General features: G+C 39.6%; 1 protein-coding gene across 1 annotated transcript in view; it reads left to right on the forward strand.

The window, feature by feature from the left end:
- Positions 1–19,862: 19,862 nt before the first annotated feature.
- Positions 19,863–21,636, forward strand: part of PRKX (protein kinase cAMP-dependent X-linked catalytic subunit) — a 56,920-nt gene continuing 55,146 nt past the window's right edge. Inside the window, exon 1 of the mRNA XM_085212819.1 lies at positions 19,863–20,051. Within this exon, the coding sequence (XP_085068945.1) occupies positions 19,865–20,051 (187 nt within the window). The 5' untranslated portion in view covers positions 19,863–19,864. The remainder of the gene's footprint in view (positions 20,052–21,636) is intronic.

Consider the following 21,636-nt stretch of genomic DNA (forward strand, 5'->3'; position numbering starts at 1 on the left):
TTGCATTTTTTAACCACATCACACTGTTGATTTACATTTATTATGTAGCTGTATGCTCGATCCTGAAAATACTTTTCTATAAGTCTTCTGCTGAAGGACTGATTCCCCATTTTGTATTTGTGCAATATTTTTTTTTATCTCCAAAAGCATTTTTACTGGATTTTTACTGGATTCCATTTTACTGATTTCAGAATAATTTATCTAATTTATTCTATTCACTAAATTCTCACTTTGTCTTCCCAAGAGACTCTAACAACTAGATCCTTGAATGTGTTTGAAATATAGATCTGTCAGTCTTTCCTCCTCTTCCATCCATTCATTCTCTTCTCTTTCTAGAATCCCAGATATATTATGATCACTTACATGAACATGCTTCCTATATTTTGTCTGGATAGTTTGAATTACACTTAAAACAGATAGTACTAACCATTTATTCAAATAAAAATATTGTGTCCATCTGACAAGTTGCTATTTCTTGTTTGAAAAACAAAATTCATCTTCCAAAGACAAAATTCATTAAAACCACCTATTGCAGCTTTGCTATTTGGATACATTATATAGCTACGTAAAAATAGCCTGATCCACCTACTCCTTCTCTTTGGCAGTTCATAGTAAATCCCTAGCATTATATTAACCTTATTCTTTTCTCCTTTCATCTTCATCCAACTATCCAAGCACACTGCTTCGTCCTGAACTTCACAGTAGGTATGTGTACATTCTTAATTCAGAGACACTGCTCCCTGTATTTTTTGTTCAGCATGGGCAGGGTTTCACCCTATATTTAAACTAGACTTGAGCACTGTAACTATTTCACATAAATGCTGACATATCCCGAAGCCTCAAAACTCACTTGGATACTTTTTGGAGTAAACAAAAGATGAGCTACTGTAGTGACCTGCAAATTTACCAGCTTAAGAACAATGCAGACTTGATGCATGGGTAAGGAGAAACTGGATGAGTAGGGATCAAAATGTATTATCGTAAAAAGGCAGCATTGTATTAATGTAACAAAATGTAACACAACACAGCCATGCAAGAAAACAGGAAAAATCTATAGTCCTATAATTGTCATGTAAATTAAGATTAATAATAGCAGAAATACTTATCCCATGATCTTCTAATCAACAAATAGTAGATTACAGGGTAATTAGTAGAGATTTTATATATGATCATTATACTCTATATTATACAGTAACTAATTATAGTAGCAATCAGAAGGCATGTTAATAACAAGAGAATCATCTGACAAAAAGCACATAGACTAAAGGTATAGCACATCCATGAATTGTATACATGATCAAACATAATATAATAACATAAATTTAACAAAACTTTTTCGTTAATTTATGAATCTCTCCAAAATGATGAAAAATAGGGCATCTAAGTAACATTTTTAAAAAAGATAGATTATCATCATAGAAGAAGATAATACTAGCAAGTTACTGAATGATCATCTGCATAAGTTTCCACTTCATTTGCAAAAAGACAATTGAAAAAAAAATTGAAACATTAAGCATGGAAACACTGGATATTTGTGATCCCTAACTAATTCCAGTGAGTAATGTATAGGACAATTTCTGTCTTTTCAAATGAGAGCAGATCCCTAAGACCTTAAAAACAAAGTGCTTTACAACAATAAATAAAACTGGGTTTCTATGTTCACACATGGACAGCAATAGTATGATTTTCTGAAGGGGAAGTTATACAGAAAATGTCTCAGATGAAACTTTCAAATACTGAACATTAATGGAACTCAGCCCTTAGTTTAAGAGCCAAATGTGAGCTTACAGTCTTCAATTTAGACAGCAATAAAAACAGTCCTCGGAAGAAATAACCATAAATACAATGGGATCATTATTATGATGGTTATTGTAAAATGATAATTTATTTCCTGAGAAAAAGCAAAAGAATGGGTGTTTCCTGAGTAAGTGAGAACATTTGAACAGGCACTGCTACATCCACCATCTAGCAGTCTGCTTTCTACTGCTATCCAATACAGTAACAATTATCTTTAAAATTGATACAGTCAGTAGAATGGTCATGAAGAGAGATAAAAGGAGGTTCTGGAACAGAGTATGTACTCGGCTAAATGTTCTTAGAAGAATGGAAAAGTTAAATGTGAGTAAAATGGAATAAAATGTGAGAGAAAGAACATCTCATGAGAACTAATATGGAAAGATTTTGGACCATATTCCTGTAGCCGCCTAAACCAGCTTGACTTTTATGTTCTAGTTGTAAATGCTTCACCAACAGGATCAAAAGACTTGTTCTCAAGTGAACAATTTGACATAGCATGCTTCATTCTCATATTAATAAGGACCTGGGAATGTGCTAGAGAAAGCAAAACCAGCCATTTCTGTTTAGCCATATGAAAGAAGCCTCAGAAGTTCTTTCTTAGAAAGAAGTCTCAATTCCATTTATCAATCAGCAATTCTCAAAAACTGTGAAGAGTATTTACAGACATATAACATTTGATCTGTGAAATATTATTCAAGGTAAGAACTGTTTCCAAAACCATAGAATTTACTGATTTTTTTTGAGGACACCAGCAGAGAAAGACTTGGGGGCTGTGGCTGATGAAAAACTGAGCCAGCAGTGTGCACTTGCATCCTGGAAGGCCAACAGTATCCTGGGCTGCATCAAATGAAGGACAGCCAGCAGGGAGAGGGAGGGGATTTTTTCCCTCTATTCTGCCCTCATGAGGCCCCAGCTAGGGCACTGCATCCAGGCCTGGAGACCCCAATACAGGAAGGATGTGGAGCTTTTGGAGAGGGTCCAGAGGAGGGCCACAAGGATGATCCAAGGACTGAAGCACCTCTCCTATGAAGATAAGTTGAAGGAACTGGGCTTGTTCAGCCTGGAAAAGACAAGGCTCTGGAGAAACCTCATTGTGGCTTTCCAATATTTAAAGGGAATTTATAAACATGAGGGAAATCAAGTTTCTACATGGGTAGATAGTGATAGGACAAGGGGGAATTATTTTAAATTAAAAGAAGGGAGATTTAGATTAGATATCAGGGGAAAGTTCTTTACAGAGAGAGTGGTGAGGTGCTGGAACAAGCTGCCAGAGAGGCTGTGGATGCTCTGTCCCTGGAGGTGTTCAAAGGCCAGGTTGGATGAGGCCCTGGGCAATCTGACCTAGTACTGGATCCAGCGGCTCGCAGCCCTGCCTGTAGCATAAGGGTTGGAACCTGATGATCCTTGAGGTCTCTTCCAACCCAAACCATTCTATGATTCTGTGATTCTATCATTCTATACAGTTCTTCCCCTGCAGCACAGAAGACTGGCCCGGTTGGCCCTCTGGGGCATCCAGCATTCTTAAGCAGGTATAGGAATGTTGTGGACCTAGAATTCACAGAGAATAAAAAATGGTTATCGAGTAGTCCGTTTTCTGGAGCTAATGATGCAGAGATAAAAAATAGAGGATTGTCCTCAACCTCAAGAAGATTAGCAAGCCTGAGGCTATTTCTTTTTATTTTGTGCTAATATTTTACACCTCCTCTGTCAAGCTTTTCTCCAGGGCCTTTTGCCAGACAAAGCTTAGCTGTAAAATGATTTCAGGATTTCTGTGAAGAACACAGCAAGGCCAGCAGTGGAAATTGGGAAATGGATACTCTGGACTGCAAGATGCAATTAAAGCAGCAGTCTCTATAATGACATGTATAGCTTATACAACTCATAGTCAGCAAGTTTTTCCTCTCCAGCTGAATTTTTATTTACACATACTCTGCACTATTATTATTTAAAAAACAACAACAACAAGAAAAACATTCCCACACCAAGGCCACCAGTGCAGTGCCCACTAGAGTTGGTGTATTCACCTGGCATAAACTAAAAGCAGCACTGCTTCATTAGCCATCTGTGCACCTGAGTTAAAAAGCCCTAATCAGCTGGGTACTTGCTTGATTGCACTGTCTCTAAAATTTGGAGTGAAGATAAATACTGACTCTGATCTACCTTTCTTTTCTTCCACAATGAAAACAAATTATTTTCCCAACTTTGCTTTTTTTTTTAGGGAAAACCATCTGTAATATTTACTCTGCTCTTACAGAAAAGTTCTGCCAAATGGATTGAAAAAGAAAACAGAACTAAACAAAAAACCATGAGTTCAGCTGATAAAAAAAAAAATATATGAAATAATGATAAAGAAAATCTGATAAATATTTATATTCCTACAAAATAACAACAACAACCACAAAAAACAAAAACCTGAATACTGGAATCAATACATTTTTAAAGACATATACAAGATTGAACTGCTGCTAGAGAATCTGAAATAAATCTAAAACTGCAAATGGCAAGACAGTAGTGAGGAAGAATGAGCAAAATATGCCAGAAACAGTTATATGTTCTACAGAAGTGAAAACTAATGGGACAGAGAACTGTTCATAGGCAACCAAACAACCAAAATAAGCAGAGATTCAAGGAAGACTGTATTTATAAAGGATATAAAATATAGGAAGAATTCACGGAAGTAAACATGCATTTCTGGGAAGAACAAAAGCTAACACAGGCAAATTTAAATGTATTTTTGAGTAGAGCAGGATTTAGTCTTCAAACTTACAGCCATGAAAGACTGCACAGATTTTATAATGTAAATGGTGAGATCCAGTTACAGAAGAAAGGAAAAAAAAAACTGTTAGTAAAAAGAGAGATGTGAAATAATGGAAATAGCATTAAAAAAAAAGTTGAAATTCAGAAAAGATAGGAGCACTTTGAAAATAACTGTTGATGCACTCATACAGGGACCTGTCCAATATTTGTGGCAATATGCCTCAGAGGAAGATAGTAAATAATTAGGAATGATAAAAGGAGGTCAAAATTAGCAGGATCTTGGTTTGAACTTGTCTCTGATGAGAGATTGCAGTAATAAGATTACAACAAAACAAACAGACATTGGAATGTCAATATTTTTTTAACTATGTGAAGATGAATCCTTCCAAATACTTGAGAGGATAAGGCCAAAAAAAAAAAAAAAAGAAAAAAAAAGAAGAAAAAAGACAAGACATATCCGTGTCATAAAAGGTACATAATGCACTACAGGAATACAAAATAAATTTGCAATCAACTTATGGAGTGTATTGTCACAGACTACAATTTAAGAGTCAACTGTGAACGCTGTCCAAAGCATTTTTAAAGTCACTTTAGACAGGATTCACTATCTTTGTGTCTTTTTGACTATTCTCATTAATATTGATGAATCAGATTGTGTCTACAGTGAAATAAACAGTTTCACAAGCAAAGGTAGATAAGAAAAAGTAACATTTTTTTCCAAGAATAATGGTCTCATAAAACAGTTTTGATGATAGCTAGATTCACGACAAAATGTGTTGTGAATCCATTCTGTAGTGAAGCACTGGGGAAAATAGTTTGATAATGGCACATCAGCATTTTGAGTGGGTTTCTTCAGCTGTAGATCCTTCATACATGGGGTCACGCTTATCCTCTCTTCCTGACTGCCTTATTCATGTCATTGCTTTTTGGCAGTACATTCATTTGTGAACAACTATTTCCAAGGATAAAGTACCAGAGGAATAAAATTTCATCAAAAATCTCTGATGAACACCTTAAGAATTCACTGAAAAATGCAGCCACTGCCATCGAACCAGCTTGATACATTAGTTTCACAAAAGCAAAGTCAAATATCCCACTAGTTCTGTGTTTTTGTTGCTTTTTTTTTAATCTTCAATAAAAAATATTGAAGATTAAAATAAGTTTTGTTATTTATATGCATGAGCTTTATTATATATTTTATGAGGGCTACTCTGAAAGTGAAGTCTGCTATTGTAAAGCATTATGTCAGAGGCAGATGGTGGTGGTGTGGCAGTAGCAGTTGAACCTTCCCACCAACATTCCATTACGTTTTGTTTCCATGCAATAGGTGTCAACAGAGGGGCACTGTGACAAAATGCTGTCTGGCATGGAAGTGCGTGTGAAGCAAAAGTGTGGAGCTGAATTTCCACAGTGTGGAAAATGGTCACCTGTTGATATTCATTGACACTTGCTGAACATCAATGGAGACTAAACAGAGGAGACTGAACACTGAGCACAGTGATGCAGTGAGTGGTGTGTTCGAGTAGTGGCAACAGTACTAGTGGGTCACCTGAACTGGTGCATATCTATCTCTACAAGCATGGTACGCAGGCTGTTGTTACTGCTGGCAAAAATGCGTGCATAGTGATGGTGTTTTTGTTGGGAAATAGTGTTTTGTAGCTGAGATTTTGCTCTATCAAAAAGTATTATCATGCTCTTTGTATCTCTTGTAGTTTCCATGGAAATAAATAGAAGGCATTACTTTTGGAGTGACCTTTGTGTATACAGCCCAAGACGATTCCTGTTCACTCAGTGCCACCCAGGTAAGCCAAAAGGCTGGACACCCATGGACAGGAGGAATGGCTTTAAATTAAGAGAAGGAAGTACTTCTTTACTCAGAGGGCAGTGAGTCCCTGGCACAGGCTGCACAGAAAGATTGTGGATGCTCCACAGTCCCTGGAGGTGTTGCAAGACAAGCTGGATGAGGCTCTGAGTAGCTTGATCTGGTAAGTAGCAGCCCTGCCCATGGCAGGAGGCATTGGAACTAGATGGTCTTTGAGGTCCCTTTCAATCTAAGCCATTCTACAATTTCGTAGCAAGAGGTTTCAAGAGGCTCTGGAGCTCATAACATTTTCCCCATTTTAAAATAGCTCCCTTAAACTTACAACTCAGCAGGCTCCACTTCAGAGAAGTTATTCTCCCTTCCTTGAACGATTGGCACAGCTTCCTCAGAAACGCTTTTCAGAACAGCAAACTTTACTACAAGGAGTAACCTTTTCGGGATGTTTGTATAATTGCACTTTTGTTTTCAGATACTAAATGCATAATCATTTCTAATGATAGTTCATGGTGTTTCTACAATATGGAGGGATGCCGTTCTTTAGATAATATTAACATGCATAGATTATTAGCAAATTTCCTAATTCTCTGCCTTAGCAATAGAGATTCAGATGAGTCAATGATGTAACATTTACTAATCTTTTATTTGTGAAATACATTGTAGGTTTCAGATGACAAGAAATGACTTATTTTCAGCAAATGTCTAAAAAGAAGAAAGTAAATTTCTAATATTGTATTCCCTTTGGATAAGTAGTTACACTTCAATGCTTTTACTTCTCTGTGATTTTAAAATTTAGTGTAAAGAAAAAAAGAGAAAAGAAACGAATTGGGTACTGAAGACATACTTGAAAGTGAATTTTCCAGCAAACGTACATCATGAGTGCACCTTTCCCCTCTATCAAATCATTATCCTGTCAGAAATCATCACTGTGGTATTTTATAAAATGTGCTTTTCTGTGTGCTTATTTCATGCTTTTGGATTAGCAGAAAACAATTTCACACCCAGTGAAATTAGTGTTACGTGTAATAAGAACATGTAGTTTCAAGCTTCATTCTGCTGAATCAGCCTGATTTGTTACAAATGCTTCTTACAGAACTTTGTAATTTACTGGTTCAGTGAGATCAAAGGTAATTTCTTCTCTTTTTTCACTGTACTCATATGTCAACTGGAAAAACTGTTTCTATTGTAAGAGTTTCAATATAGTAAAGCATTTACTGTTAAGTACGTGCTTAGTTTTTTTGTTAGTCAACAAAGCACTTAAATATTTATTTCATTTCTACAGATTTCAAATCATAAATAAGTTCAAAATTAAACATACACATATCTGCTTTCATGAAAAAAAGCCAAACTGAGAAATATATTTTGCATTAGCGTTACCCAAAAAAACCCTTCAAACTGTAATCTGATTGCATTAAAATTCATTAAAGATTCTATCCTGCTCAAAATCCCTGAGTATAGCTGGAAACATTGAATTGTCAACCTTTGCAACCTTGCCTAAAGCTTCATGTCAGAAAACTTTAAGCATCAGATTTGTCATATTATGTTCATCTTATCCCCACTGACTTTAAAATAAACTATGCTGTAATTTGACTGATATAAAATATTTAAAATATTGCAAAATAGACACTAGTAATGCTTTTCATTGAGCTGTCTCAGAAATAACATCACTAACTATTCTCATATCCCTTCTCAAATGCCCAAATCATCCTCGTGCTCTTTTTTTTTTTTTCATCAAATATTAATAACAAAATAATTTAGGTAGAACAGAAAACTATGTTCTGATATTATTGACTATTTATAGCAAAAGACCTATCAACAGTCAGATAAAGGTTATTTTGCCCCTCATAGCAGAGTAGAACTGGACACTGAATAAATGTGAAGAAACATTTGATGTCTCCATCTTCCAACTTTGCTTTTCAACTCTCTGATCTGCAAAACCATCATAATATGATTTCCATACCTTAAACTTTTGATTTTCTAACTCCTGAAAACCTGCCTGCATGTCTTTTGCTAAGATCTTCATTCATCTTATCTGACATCCACTGGGGGCATACGCTGGCACAGTAAGGTACTATCTATCAATGACTAAAAAAACAAGATGGTCAGCAGATTGTCCAGCTGATATGGGCTTTTCGACCTAAATAGCATATGCTCATTCAGAAAGAGCTGACTGGAAAACATCTCATCAGGTATTAATGCCCTCAACTTGTATTCTTCTCTTTTAGGGAAGTACTTCACTCTTCATGAGTGTTTCTTTGTGAAATCTCCATATCCGTTTTCTGGCATTTTTTTCTGAATGACAGCAATTTTCTTGTTTTTGATATTCCCGAAGTTCTAGCTGTCAATTTCAGATTCTAAAAAAGAAAAAAAAGAAAAAAAAAAGAAAAAAAGAAAAGAAAAAAAAAAGCTGAATCCAGCTAAGTCACTCCAGAGGAATTTCACAATTCTCCAGTTTATTTTTGAATCCAATTAACATCTGAAGTCTAAAGAAATCAAAGGTAACATAAACTACAGGCAGCACAGATGCCATGAATGCACTGAATTTGGGTATCCATTCTAATGGAGAAGGTATAAAAAATCCTTTCACAGAATCACAGAATTGTAGGGGTTGGAAGGAACCTCCAGAGATCATCAAATCCACAGCCTCCCTGGGCAGCCTGTTCCAGTGCTCTGTCACCCTCACTGTGAAGAAGTTCCTTCGCATATTGGTGTGGAACTTCCTACGCTCCGGTTTATGGCCATTTCCCCTTATCCTGTCCCCAGAGACTGCTGAAAAGAGATTGGCCATGTTTCTGACTCCCGCAGTTAAGATATTAATAAACATTAAAAAGATCCCCTCTCAGTCTTCTTTTCTTCAGGCTGAACAGACCCAGGCCACCCAGCCTTTCCTCACAGAAGTGATGCTCCAGACCCTTTATCGTCCTTGTGGCCCTCTGGACTCTCTCCAGGAGATCCCTATCTTTTTTGTACCAGGGAGCGCAGAACTGGATACAGTACTCCAGGTGAGGCCTGACCAGGGCAGAGTAAAAGGGAAAGATCATCTCCCTTGACCTGCTGGCTACGGTCCTTTTAATGCACCCCCGGATCTTGTTGGCCTTTGTGGCCATGAGAGCACACTGCTGGCTCATTGCCAACCTGTCATCCACAAGGACCCCCAGGTCTTTCTCTGCAGAGCTCCTCTCCAGCAGGTCATATCCCAAACTGTACTGATACTTGCAGTTATTCCTTCCCAGGTACGAGACTCTACACTTGCTTTTGTTAAACCACGTCTGGTTTTTTACTGCCCAGCTCTCCAGTCTGTCCAGGTCTTACTGAATGGCCGCACAGTGTTGTGGTGTGTCAGCCACTCCTCCCAGCTTTGTATCACGGATGTGCTTACTGAGGGTGGATGGTATCCCTCATCAAAGTCGTCAGTGAAGATATTGAACAAGTCTGGACCCAGCACCGACCCCTGGGAAACACCACTAGTCACAATTCTCCAACCAGACACTGCGCCACTGATTACAACCCTCTGAACTCGGCCAGTCAGCCAGTTCTCAACCCACCTCACCGTCCACTCGTCTATCCCACACTTTCTCAGCTTTTTTATCAGGATGTCATGGGAGACAGTATCAAAAGCCTTGCTGAAGTCAAGGTAGACGACATCCACTGCTCTCCCCCCCATCTACCCAGTTGGTGATGCCATCATAGAAGGCTATGAGGTTGGTCGAGCACGATTTTTCCTTGGTATATTGTTCATTTTCTCATAATTACTTTTTCAACTCTGTAACTCTCATTGGGAGATATGAACCTTGTTCTGTGCAAGGAGACTGCCTGACTCTCTGTAAAAGGGTGTGTTAAAACAGAAACAGATAAGAAACCCACAGTATATAAACATTAGGAGAACAACTTTTTATAACATGAAAGCAGCACCACTGATAAAGTGGTTAAGACAGTAAAGTACCTGAAGAATAACAGTCACAAAAAAAAGGAGTAAACAAAGATCAAAACCTTTTCCCTGTCCTACAGGATCTGTATGGTTTCCCTGAATACAGAGGGCTTCTGTGGCACCCAGAGGGAAGAAAAGAAGAAAAATAGAACAGTTCAAAATGAAAGCAATTTAACTATATGAAAAGAACGTATTTCTGAAATAAATACAGAAATACTATTATTACCTTTTCTGTCCTGTCCTCCATCACATGTTCTATTTCTTTCCCTTCCATTTCTAACCAATAGTTTAAAGAGACATTCAGGAACATCTGACAGCAGAACAGTAACAAGAATTAACTACCTGTGGAAAGAAAGGGAGTGCAGATTTATATTAGATACATTCCATAACATATACAAACACATAAAAAAGACAGAAATACTAACGGTGCACAGATGAAAGAAATGTAATGCCAGTCATCACCTTATTCTCCTGTATGCTTTTAAGCATAACAGTATAGTTCACATGAAGCAACACTCTGAGGGACTGCTCTGTCCCCTTCCCAAGGAAGGCTAGACACAGGCATGCAGCATGGTTCAGCGAGGTTCAGGGTGCCAACATCTACCTTGGGAAGCCTTGCTGGATTAGGACTGTGAAGAGACAAACTATGGCTGCAGATGAATCCTCAACCGCTGAGCGCTCTCTCTTGCTTTGTGGTGTGCTGATTAGCTGTCAGCTCCACACTTCAAATGTGAACTTAGTGAAATCTCTGTCAAATTCCTCTCCTTTTCAACATTAGCAGGATTGCTCACTGCATTTATAAAAGACAACAGAAACTTAAAATTTAAAAAAAAAAAAAAAAAAAAAGTGTTATCTGCAGTTCCAGAATAATCTCCCAAGCATTTCTTCTACCACCAGTCTCCTTTACCTGCAAATATACCAACACAGGAAAGAATTCAGAGCCAGGCAGTCCCTCCTGCATCACAGCAATGTCCATGAACAAGTCAAGAGCCATGTGTGGCATTTCAAAGCATTACAAGAACTGCCTATGTTAATGGTGAAGAACAGACTTGTGGTAATGTTTCAAGTGAATTCCAAGTTACAACAACCAAAGTAACTTTAACACAAATTTGTCGTTTATAGGTAGATATCATAGGAAATACAATTAAGCATATATAACATTTTAGAAGTTTACTGAAAATGAGAGACACATCAGAACTAAAGACCCTTTTCTTGTCTTTTGTAGGTGAAGCTCACAAAAACGACTTCTTATTTTACAAATTCATATTATCTACTCATGTTAGTCAACAAAAACAAACAAAAAATGCCAAGTGTAGGTTATATCTGGTGCAAAGCCTATGCCATTACAATTTCCCCATGGCTCTGAGGAGGAGGCAGGTGGATGAAGAAAAAAAAAAATCATGGCAAAAGAGATAAACACGTTGAGAAACTTTCCAGAACACTAGGCATAAGCCTTGAAAAAGTGTATTTCTTAACAATATGATGCTTCTCTGCCTCATGATGGATATGCTCTGATCTCTAGACAGAACTAAACTAAAGCCAGTAGAAAATGCTAACATTTATTTTTCACTGACTTATAGCACGTATTCTATATGATTTTTTTCCTCTACTTCAAGCCACTATGTCATTTATTCTTCTTGGACATGTAGACAATTGCCCTGACAGTGCACCAGTTGAACGTAGTTAACTATCTTCAGAAAGGCTGATAGCTTCAATTTCAGCTGACAGATTTTACATTCAATTAAACAATCCTAATTTCATCTATCTAAAGTTTGTAAAATTGCATCAGTCTAAACCTGGTAAGCAGAATGGCTGTGCACATCTTGGATTTCTAAAAGTCCATGCCCTTAGCTGAGCTATGACCCAGTGATCCACTCCAGATGTCCAGACAAATGATCCATTGCTTTTCAACAAACACAAAGAGTAGAAACAAGATCAGCTCAAAGGCCAGAAATCAGTTGCTAAAGTTAGTACAGGAGTTAGGTAATTAGATATTTTGCAAGATTGATGAGCTACTGGTTGGCCTTTATGCTGCTGAACTCATCTACTATGTTAATATTTTGCCTTGTGCAATTTTCATTGTGTTATGCTTTTGCCATGTTGACTATTTTGCAGATTTTTACTATACAAAAACAAGATACATGTGAAAATTAAATGCACTATGAAGCCCTGGACAGTAAATTATCTTTTGTCAGGAGTGAATGTATGTATGCTTGGAAATAATCTAACGTTTGCTCAAATCTGTAACGATCACATTAACTTGACTTTTCCAAAAAGCCACAATGATTTTTAATTTTTTTTTTTTTTAAGTTCATAGTTCAACGGGCAAGATGCCTGAGTAGAATGCATTTCCATTTTATATTTAAAAACAGATTCTCAGTTCCATCACTTGAATAGTTTTATGCTTTTTGTTATATGCTGCCTGCTGCCATTCATAAAATCACCTAACTATGAATGAAAAACCCAGCTGTAGTCACAAAAACACTGCATCTTGTTGATTAATTCCATTGGTTTTAGTAGAATTTAGGCAATTGTTTGAAATGCATAGAGATTAGGGAGGCACTTAAGAGTATTTTGCTTAATGAATCTACAATGACTCATGTAGTGAAGTTCATGAACTGAAATGTAAACAGAAGACTGAATCACAGCTATATCACTCCGTATTTGTTTGGCAATATATATATTTGACCAGCAGAAAAAGAGTTGGAAAACACCATATAAGTTTTATTTCATACGTAAGATTACAACAATGAATTCTAAGAAATCTAGAAACTATTGCTTCATTTTCAGCAGTGATCAGTTTATAAGAGTATCACCAGAAATATTTTTGAAGGTTTTTGCATCTGTTTTAGCTCATGTTTCTGTAAGGAAAATAACTGACGGTGAAGATAAAGGTATAAATCAGACCAGTTTGCAATGTTTAAATGGTGTGGCATTACAGAATAAATTTAGAGAACTTACATTGTATTACTTTTAATTAAATTAACAAATTACAGAATATGAGAGAACAGATTGAGAAGAGAATATATTACTTTGTGGGAGAAGAGATCAGTTGTGGACAATAAAGGCATGATTACTGTAGCTAGATTCAACTTGTAAAGTCCTTTTCATAATTCCATTCCATTTTTGAAGATAACAGCTTTCATGCATGCAAGAATTTTGCTTTCAAAATAGCAAGATTTGCTTACATTTACCATTCAATAAAAAAAATATGTATTTCATTCGTTAGACTGTAACTGACTTTAAGTGTTAGAGAAGTTAGAGACACAGTGCTTGCCTACTGTCTGGAGCTGCCCTGGATTAAATCTGACTTTGTACTTCCTGATTGAGCTGGGCAGATACATTCAGAACACAAGAAATTCTGATAGCCTAAATGAGGTGCCCATCTCTTTTTCCTGTTTTTTGTTTTTGGCCAACCTCAGTGGCACTGTGAAGTGATTAATTCATCCAGAAGACTGAATCAAGATCCATCTAAATGCCATTCATGGGTAACGCAAACTTCATCTGCAGCTGTGTACATCCACAGAGCATTCAAAGTGCTGAATTTCTTTTTTGAGGGGCCATGGGAGAAATATAAGGACATAGCACAAGAAAGCGGAGGATAAAACTGAAGCAGCTTGATGGAAATGCAGACAGTTTTAAATTCCGCAGAGTTCACCATGTGCCCTAACAGCCTGTGCATGGCAATAATCTGGCTAAAAACCTAGCAACCTTATAAGTAAATGCCCGAACTAATTCCTGAACTGGCTCACCAGGAAGCTGCTGGAACGCCGAGTGCACACACTAGGGTGTGGGTGGGACTCATGATCAGAGAAAGGGAGGAGGACAAAACCCTGACAGCCTGGATTTGGATCGGCTCAGCAAGAACCACACCTTTAAAAGCCTGATGCCAGTGTAAGTTGTGACAAGTGGAGAATCTGACACTAAATCAAAGGAGACACAACAGATTCCCACACCTACTGTCTTTCTCACTTTGATGCCTGTGAATAGAGGGAAATTCTAGTTCTTTTTCCTCACAAAAGCCTTCTTAGTCATGGATATGAGGTGACCAAACAGTTTTTAAAAAAAAGCTGAATTGAAAGATTTAGTCTTTTCATGCAGTAGTTGTATGTGCCTTAGAAATGGCAATATTAGACTGTAGAAGTCCTTTAACTATTATGTCTCATATAGAGAGAAAAAAAAGTTCTGCCATAAAGAGTTCACATCTATCTAACTGAAGACTCCTTGATGAGATGGCTTAGTTCCCTAAGCCAGGCACCAAAAGGTGTGTTTTATTGTTCTGCCTGACAACTAATGTTATGAAGTTCATGTAATGCTTGTCTTGCTATAAAATTTTGATAACGCTCACAATAGCTAATCATTCGTGGAATTCAATGGTTCATATAGTAATCCTTGCAGGACCTTGCCGACATTTGTAAAAACACGCTAGCGCAATATACCATAATTTGTATAAATAAATCTATCTAGTACTACATTTAATTTCTAAGACTTCTGCAGCATTCTATTCTACAGAACAGCAAACTGACAACTTCATCTCACAGGCACCGCAAAAAAGAGACCAACTGTGAAGTAGGGATGTTTAATGTGAAGAATATGTCCTGCAATTGTCTCTGGTAATTTAAGGGAAAGAAGCTGGAATGAGAACTCCTTTCCTACCATTAAGATCAAATCTGCTGGATACTCCATTTGCCGAGTGGCTGCTATAAACAGCATCCTATCCTGTGTATTCGAACACGATGTATTAGTAGGAATACACATAACTACTTATTTGGGGAAAAGAATGAACAAAAAGACATTCAATTCAATAGAACAACAAATGAAGTTGTTCTATTCTGCCTTCCATCTAAAGAAAATATCTCCATCTGCTTTTGAGAGCTTATCCAGCACATTGGTATTTCAGTGTCCCTTATAACATAAAACAGCATTCCTTCAACATGTTTCTAAAAAGGTGACCACAGCTTCATTTGGTGAGGGAAGCAGTTTTGCATATATGTGAGATATGCATTGAGAACGCTTCATGCAAATTTCCTCAGCAAACGTAGGCAAAGCAACATCTAGCTTCCAGACCTCAATCTAGTTTCAGAAGATGGCACAAACTTGCTCAGGACGCACTCCTGAAGCCAGGCATCAGTTCAGCGAGATGCTACAAAAGTGTTGACAGCTGTGGGTTTTGGGTTTTTTTTTTTTTTTTTTTTGTGCTTAAATTCTCATTTGGATTGAGAATCTACATTCATAACCATTTAAACACTTTAAAAAAAATTAAACAATCATATTAAAATACAGGTATGATAGTTGCCTTATGAATCCTTAGATATATTTGCATAATATGTGATTGTTCATTATACAAATGCTCTTATTTCCATACACTGAAGGAACTACTTCAGACGGGCAGCACAATTTCCCCTTCTTTGTCACAGGCAGGGATTTCTTGTACAAAATTCCTGCTTGTTTACTTCACAGAACTTGCCTGATCATGAGCTTCTTTAGCAAAACAAAACAAATGAAAAACACATAGCAGTACTAATTATCTTTACCAGCTATTCTTCTTCCTCAGATCAGTCCCACGCTTTTAGTCACTGTACATAATGTGACAAGAGAAGAAGATGCAAAACTATTTATTAATAATAGCAATCACTGAAGAACTTATTCACTTCCTCCCTGCAGGTTTGGGCAGGTTCTCTTGTTGTAGTTATTTCTTGTTGTAGTTATCTTGCTGAAGTTATTTCACTGTGATGGTGATGGTAAAGATATCCTTTAACAAGATTTGCGAGGAAAATTATGAATTTATGGGGAGGAAAAAGCATGCTTTCAGGTAGGCAAACGCAAACCTGCTTAAACCACAGGAGAGACTCTTTTGTCTGCAGTCATGGAGACATTTAAATGACTGATTCTCTTCAAAGAGAACCACAAAACCGAGAGTCCGGTGCTTAAATCACATCCATTTGTTTGATATGCATACCACAGTGTCTTCTCTAAATGACAGAGCAGTGAGCTCTGTTATGAATTTTTACATAGTCAGGCAGAAAGCCTGAAATCCTTTCCATTAGTTTCCTGAGATCCTTTCCAAAGGTTTCCCAAAAAGGAAAAAATAAAAAGAAAAAAGAAATGGAAAGTAGGTCTGTAGCTTATCACCCACAGAATCACTGTCTGGAAAGCGTGGCTCTGTGTGTAGCAAACATATGTGCGAGAAAGGAAACATGGAGGAACACAATTAACACCTGGAACTTCAAACTCCTTGACAGTTGTGAACTTAGTCTCCCCAAGCTCCTGATCTTATAAAGGAATATAAGCAACTGAACACTTTGCACAATGGAAATGGAAGGAAAAAAAAAAAAAAAAAAAAAAAAAGGCTATCACTCAAAACCACAAGTGTTGAGAGAAAAATAAAATTAAATTAAACCACTAAACCACTGTTCTCTCTTTTTTTTTTTTTAATCTCTTCTAGTAAGGTATTCACTATATTTGGAAAAAAATCATCTGTAATATCTGGTACTTCTAGGAAAAAATATAATAGAGCTAATGCCTTGTGTGAGCACCTACAAGATAAAGGAATGGAAACATAAGATATGAAACTCAGCTTTATTCTAGAAGAAACTGGCTGAAGGCATCCTCCGCACCTGAGAAAAAGTGAAAAAGTACTGTGAAAATTGAAATGAGTACTGTGCATTACCTATAAGGGAAAATTGAAGATTATATGAGAAATACCTGTGAGCAAAAGTTCACATATTAAGTTGAAATAGCGGCAGAAGCGACAGACAAAAGAAGAACAAGTCTGCAGACCTTCCTACAAAGTGCAGCCAAATTGGGCAAGAAACTAAGCTTCATATCTGCTACTGTTACCCAGTGGCAGCTCCTGTAATTCATGAAGTTACGAGTTTTGATTCTCAGTCTTTTTTAATTTAGAAATAATGGCATTTTATTTCCCTGAAATATTATATTACTCTGCAGCTGCAAGATAGATTCTAAGTAGGTTGTACAGAGGTGGTAAAGCACAATAATAATATGTTGACATTCAATATAAACATTGCAATTAGATTGCTACAACTACAGCTAGCAAATGCTTTGGATACCAGGCTAGCAAAGCAGTAAGCACAAGGTGTTTCGTCATAAGAAAATGGACACTGAATTCAGTGGAGCTAACACTGTTTACAGACCTCACTGAATTGCAGCCTTTTTGAATCGGTCTCACCATATAAGCTATTTGACAAGCCACAAACCATTAAGGTATAGAAGGAAATTTTAAAAGAAGTTTAAAAAGCTTGAATGCAAGAAATTTAATCACTAAAATTCATATCATAAACAGGAATATGACTTGAAATATACCTTCTGTATAGTATTTTCTATCCTCTTTAATGTCTGAGCAGTGAATGATTTCTCTGTTTTCAGGACAAAATTGGTTTCAGAAAGATCATCTTGGGCAGACTGCATTTAGGGTACGCTTTATTTTTTCTACAAAGTTATATTTGTATGCATATTCTAATTTCTTCAGCATATCAATATTTATTTTTTCAAGCTTTTATCTTAAACAGTATGTTTCCATTCTTGCTTAGAGAGGCTTGTTGGCTTGTTCAGCTTTTGACCAAACTAAATTTACAATCCACCAGAACATTTATAATTTGCAATTTAAGGAATCTTTCACAGAATCATAGAATATCCCAAGTTGGGAGGGATCCATAAGGGTCATCGAGTCCAACTCCTGAAACACATCTATCCTATCTTTGAAATATTCCATTCAAGGCACGAGTCACGCTAATTTTTTTTGTACACAAAACTTATGATACATAATGCAAAATGAAATAAAATAGTAAATAGAAAAGTAACACATTTCAAAAAGCGCAGTAAGGAAATTTGAAATTTTATAGCAAAAATTATGTCATCCTCCTTGACTAATGATTCATTTCACAGGCTGGCAGGAAGCAGGGATGATCTAGCATTTTTCCAAATTAGTCATAACCCCCACACCAACAAGCCAAAAGATAAAAATAGATAATACATGCTGTGAGCGTCACAACTATGAACAAGACCACAGGGATCTTTTAAAATTCAAGAGACAGATACATAAGTTTGTAATTTGAATCATAGAATAGAATCATACAATTGCTTAGGTTGGAGGGCTCTTAAAGACTATCTAGTTCCAACTACACTGCCATGAGCAGGTTTGCCAGCCACCTCTTGTGCCAGCATCTCAACACCCTGTGTGTAAAAAACTTCTTCTTAACACCTAACCCAAATCCCCCCTCTTTTCATTCAAAGCCATTCCCCCTTGTCCTATCAGACCGTGTAAAAATCCATCCCCTCCTGACTGCAAGCTCCCTTCAAGTAATGGAACGCCGCAATAAGGTCTCCCTGGAGCCTTCTCTTCTCGAATTATAACAATTTCCATTCTGATACTCATTTTTGTATGCACACATACTTATTTCTAATTATCATTGAATGCTCTCCACACCAAAGTCAGTAGACCATGCATTTGCATGCAATACAAAGGAAATGCGAAATGCCACTTCCGTAATCTTACACTCAGCCTTACACACATCCACTCACTGGAGCGAGGGCTAGGAGTTGTAACCAGTGTAGAACTGGGCCAGAACAAGGCATGGAAAAAATTAGGAATTCCTCCCCGGTTTTGACATGACCTCTTCCCAGTGACTTGGCTCACACACCAATTTTCCCTGGCTTTCAGTATAATCATCAACAGCTCCTCGGCCAGAGCTACTCAATGCTGCGTGAGGGGCCTTTCTAGCCAGCTCAGCTCAGCCCATCACCTCATGGAACTCTGGTGCTGTCTGCAGTCAGACATCTAGAGCCAGTTGAAAACAGAGGCTTCAATCACGCGTAGCTTTCTGACATGCCTGCGTGGGGAGTGCTTGAGGGTCTCTGGCGCGCTCAGGTCTGGCAAAGCCTTCCCGGAGCCGACAGCTCGAAGGCAGGTGGGCCAGGAAACCGCCCTGCCATCCGCAGCGGGCACTGCCGCAGCTCTCAAACTTTTTGAGAGAACGAGGAGGGATAAGAGACGACAACAACTCTGAAGGGGCTCCTGGGACCTCTCGGGGCGGCAGCAGCGCCACTCTAATCGGGAGAGACCGAGCGCAGAGCGCCGGAGTTCCGCGACACCCAGCCGGGCGACGCCTCCCCGGAGCCGCGCCCGCAGCGAGGGCAGAGCTCCGCGCTCCCGCCGAGCGCCGGGACCGCGCCTGCCCCCGCCCCGCCACCCTCTGCGGGCCCGTGCCGCAGCGGCGGCGGGCAGACCCCGCCCCTCTGCCCGGCGTGTCGCGCGGCGCGGCTCGGCACGGCGCGGCACAGCACGGCGTAGCCAGGCTCGGCCCGCCCGGGCTCTCCCTCGCCATTGTCTGCCTGCGCGGCTGTTCCTGCTGTGGGTGGCGGGCGTGCGCGGCGGCTCGTGATGCTGAAGGGCTCCGCGTCCCCTCCGAGGCACTGGCAGCGGGCGCGGGCTCGAGCTTCGGGGCGCAGCCACCCCGCCGCCTGCTGAAAACTGAAACTTTGCGTCCCCGCCGCTCCCTCTCGTCCGCCTCCGCCCCGCCGCCCTCCATGCGCTGAGCGGCCCCATGGACGCCTTCAGCGCCGCCAAGGCCAAAATGGGGGCGAAGAGCGGCGGCGAGGCGGCGGCGGCGGCGGGATTGGCCGCTCCTCAGCCCGCCGCCACGGCCCCCAGCCCCGCTGGCCCCGGCTCGCCCTCGGCGCCCGAGCCCGCCGCCTACAAGCTGGAGGACCTGGAGACGCTGGCCACCGTGGGTGAGTACGGAGGCGGCGGGAGCGGGAAGGAACAAAGAGCCGCCCAGGTGCTCCCGGCGGGCGCGGCCTCCGCTCCGTCCCCTTCCCGTTGTCGCCGCGTTCCCCCTTTCTGCCCGCAGCCGTGCGCTCAGCGCTCGCTCTGAGGTGGCGCGGCGGGAGTTTGGGCCGTTAACGGACGACAGGTGCCGCTGGGGCAGCACCCTCATCACACACGCACACGCGTTGTGCCGCCCGGCATTGTGGTATATGGGCAGCGCGGGCGCGTTGGGCGCGAGGTGCGATTCGGCTCTGCAGCCGAGGAGCGCTACGCCCGGCTCGGCTGTGTGCGGGCAGCGCGGCCGCCCTCCGGTACAGAGCTGCTTCGGCTGGCTTAGCTGCATTTGGGTGCATCGTGATAGAAATTCATCATTCAAATGCAGTCGTAGGACCGGTGAGAGATCAGACAAGTTAGCTGAACGCGTTTAAGTGTATTTCAAAGCCCCAGCATTCTGCTGGCCTGAATGCTGATGCGGAGGTGTTTTGCCTAGAGCTGAATGTTGGTGAAAGGCAGTGTTACATCCCACATCTGCCACACTCCTGTGATCAGCAGCGCTGAGGTGTAAATGCGCACACTTAGTAACCTGACACATCCACCATCAGTGGTGATATGTTCGTATCAGTGTAACATCTGCCTGCTGTACACATACAGCTGATTTTGTGCGTCCTTTGAACATCTGAAGGTTCAATGGTACAGAAGTTGGATGTTTTTCGTTAGAGATCTCTGGAGGGATTTTGGATAGATTTATTCTAGCAACTACTTCAGATACTACTAAGCTCTCTTCAGTCAGTGAAGTGGATTGAAATCCTTTCGTAGTGCAATTCGTGGTTTGAAAAGGTCTTTAAAAATGGAGTTGAAAAGGCCTGGGAGCATGGTGATTGGTGAAGACAACACTACCTTCTCTTGAAGTATGTTGTTTTATGAGATAATATTTCCACGTTGAAATGTCAACAGGCGTTTTATTGAGACTTTAATTGAGATTCCTAAGAGTCTGCCAGAAAGGTTTGTGATGCTGTCCCTCTGCCAGGAGTGGTTCGTCTCGTTTGTTACATCATAGCTGGTTGCTGTGGACACAGTTGTCATCACCAAGGATTATGACTTCATGTGGTGCACAGTCTGTGGGAAAACAGTGATTCTTAAAGAATGCAGTAGTCACAGAAATGTTGCTGAGGCCAATGAAGAAATTTACATTGATTGCTCCAAAAGTAATGCCTCCTATTTGTTTCCAAGGAAGCTGCAACAGACATGAAGAGCAGAAAAACACTGTTTAATAGAGCAAATTCTCAGCTACAAAACACTATTTTTTTAACACGGTCCCCACCTTTAGCTATGCATTTCTGCCAGCAGTGAGCAAGAGCCTGCATAGTGATCTCATAAAAATCTGCACCAGCAGTGGTAACCTACTGTCGTCCCTGCTGAAATGCACCACCCATTGCCTCACTGTGCTTGCATCCACTGTTTGGTCTCCATAAACATTCAGCAAGCATTGAGGAATGTCAGTGGATGCCATTTTTTCCACATGGAGAAATCCAGTTCCACACCTTTGCT

The sequence above is a fragment of the Meleagris gallopavo genome, chromosome 1 (genome assembly GCF_905368555.1).
Source record: "Meleagris gallopavo chromosome 1, MGAL_WU_HG_1.1, whole genome shotgun sequence".
Lineage (NCBI taxonomy): Eukaryota > Metazoa > Chordata > Aves > Galliformes > Phasianidae > Meleagris > Meleagris gallopavo.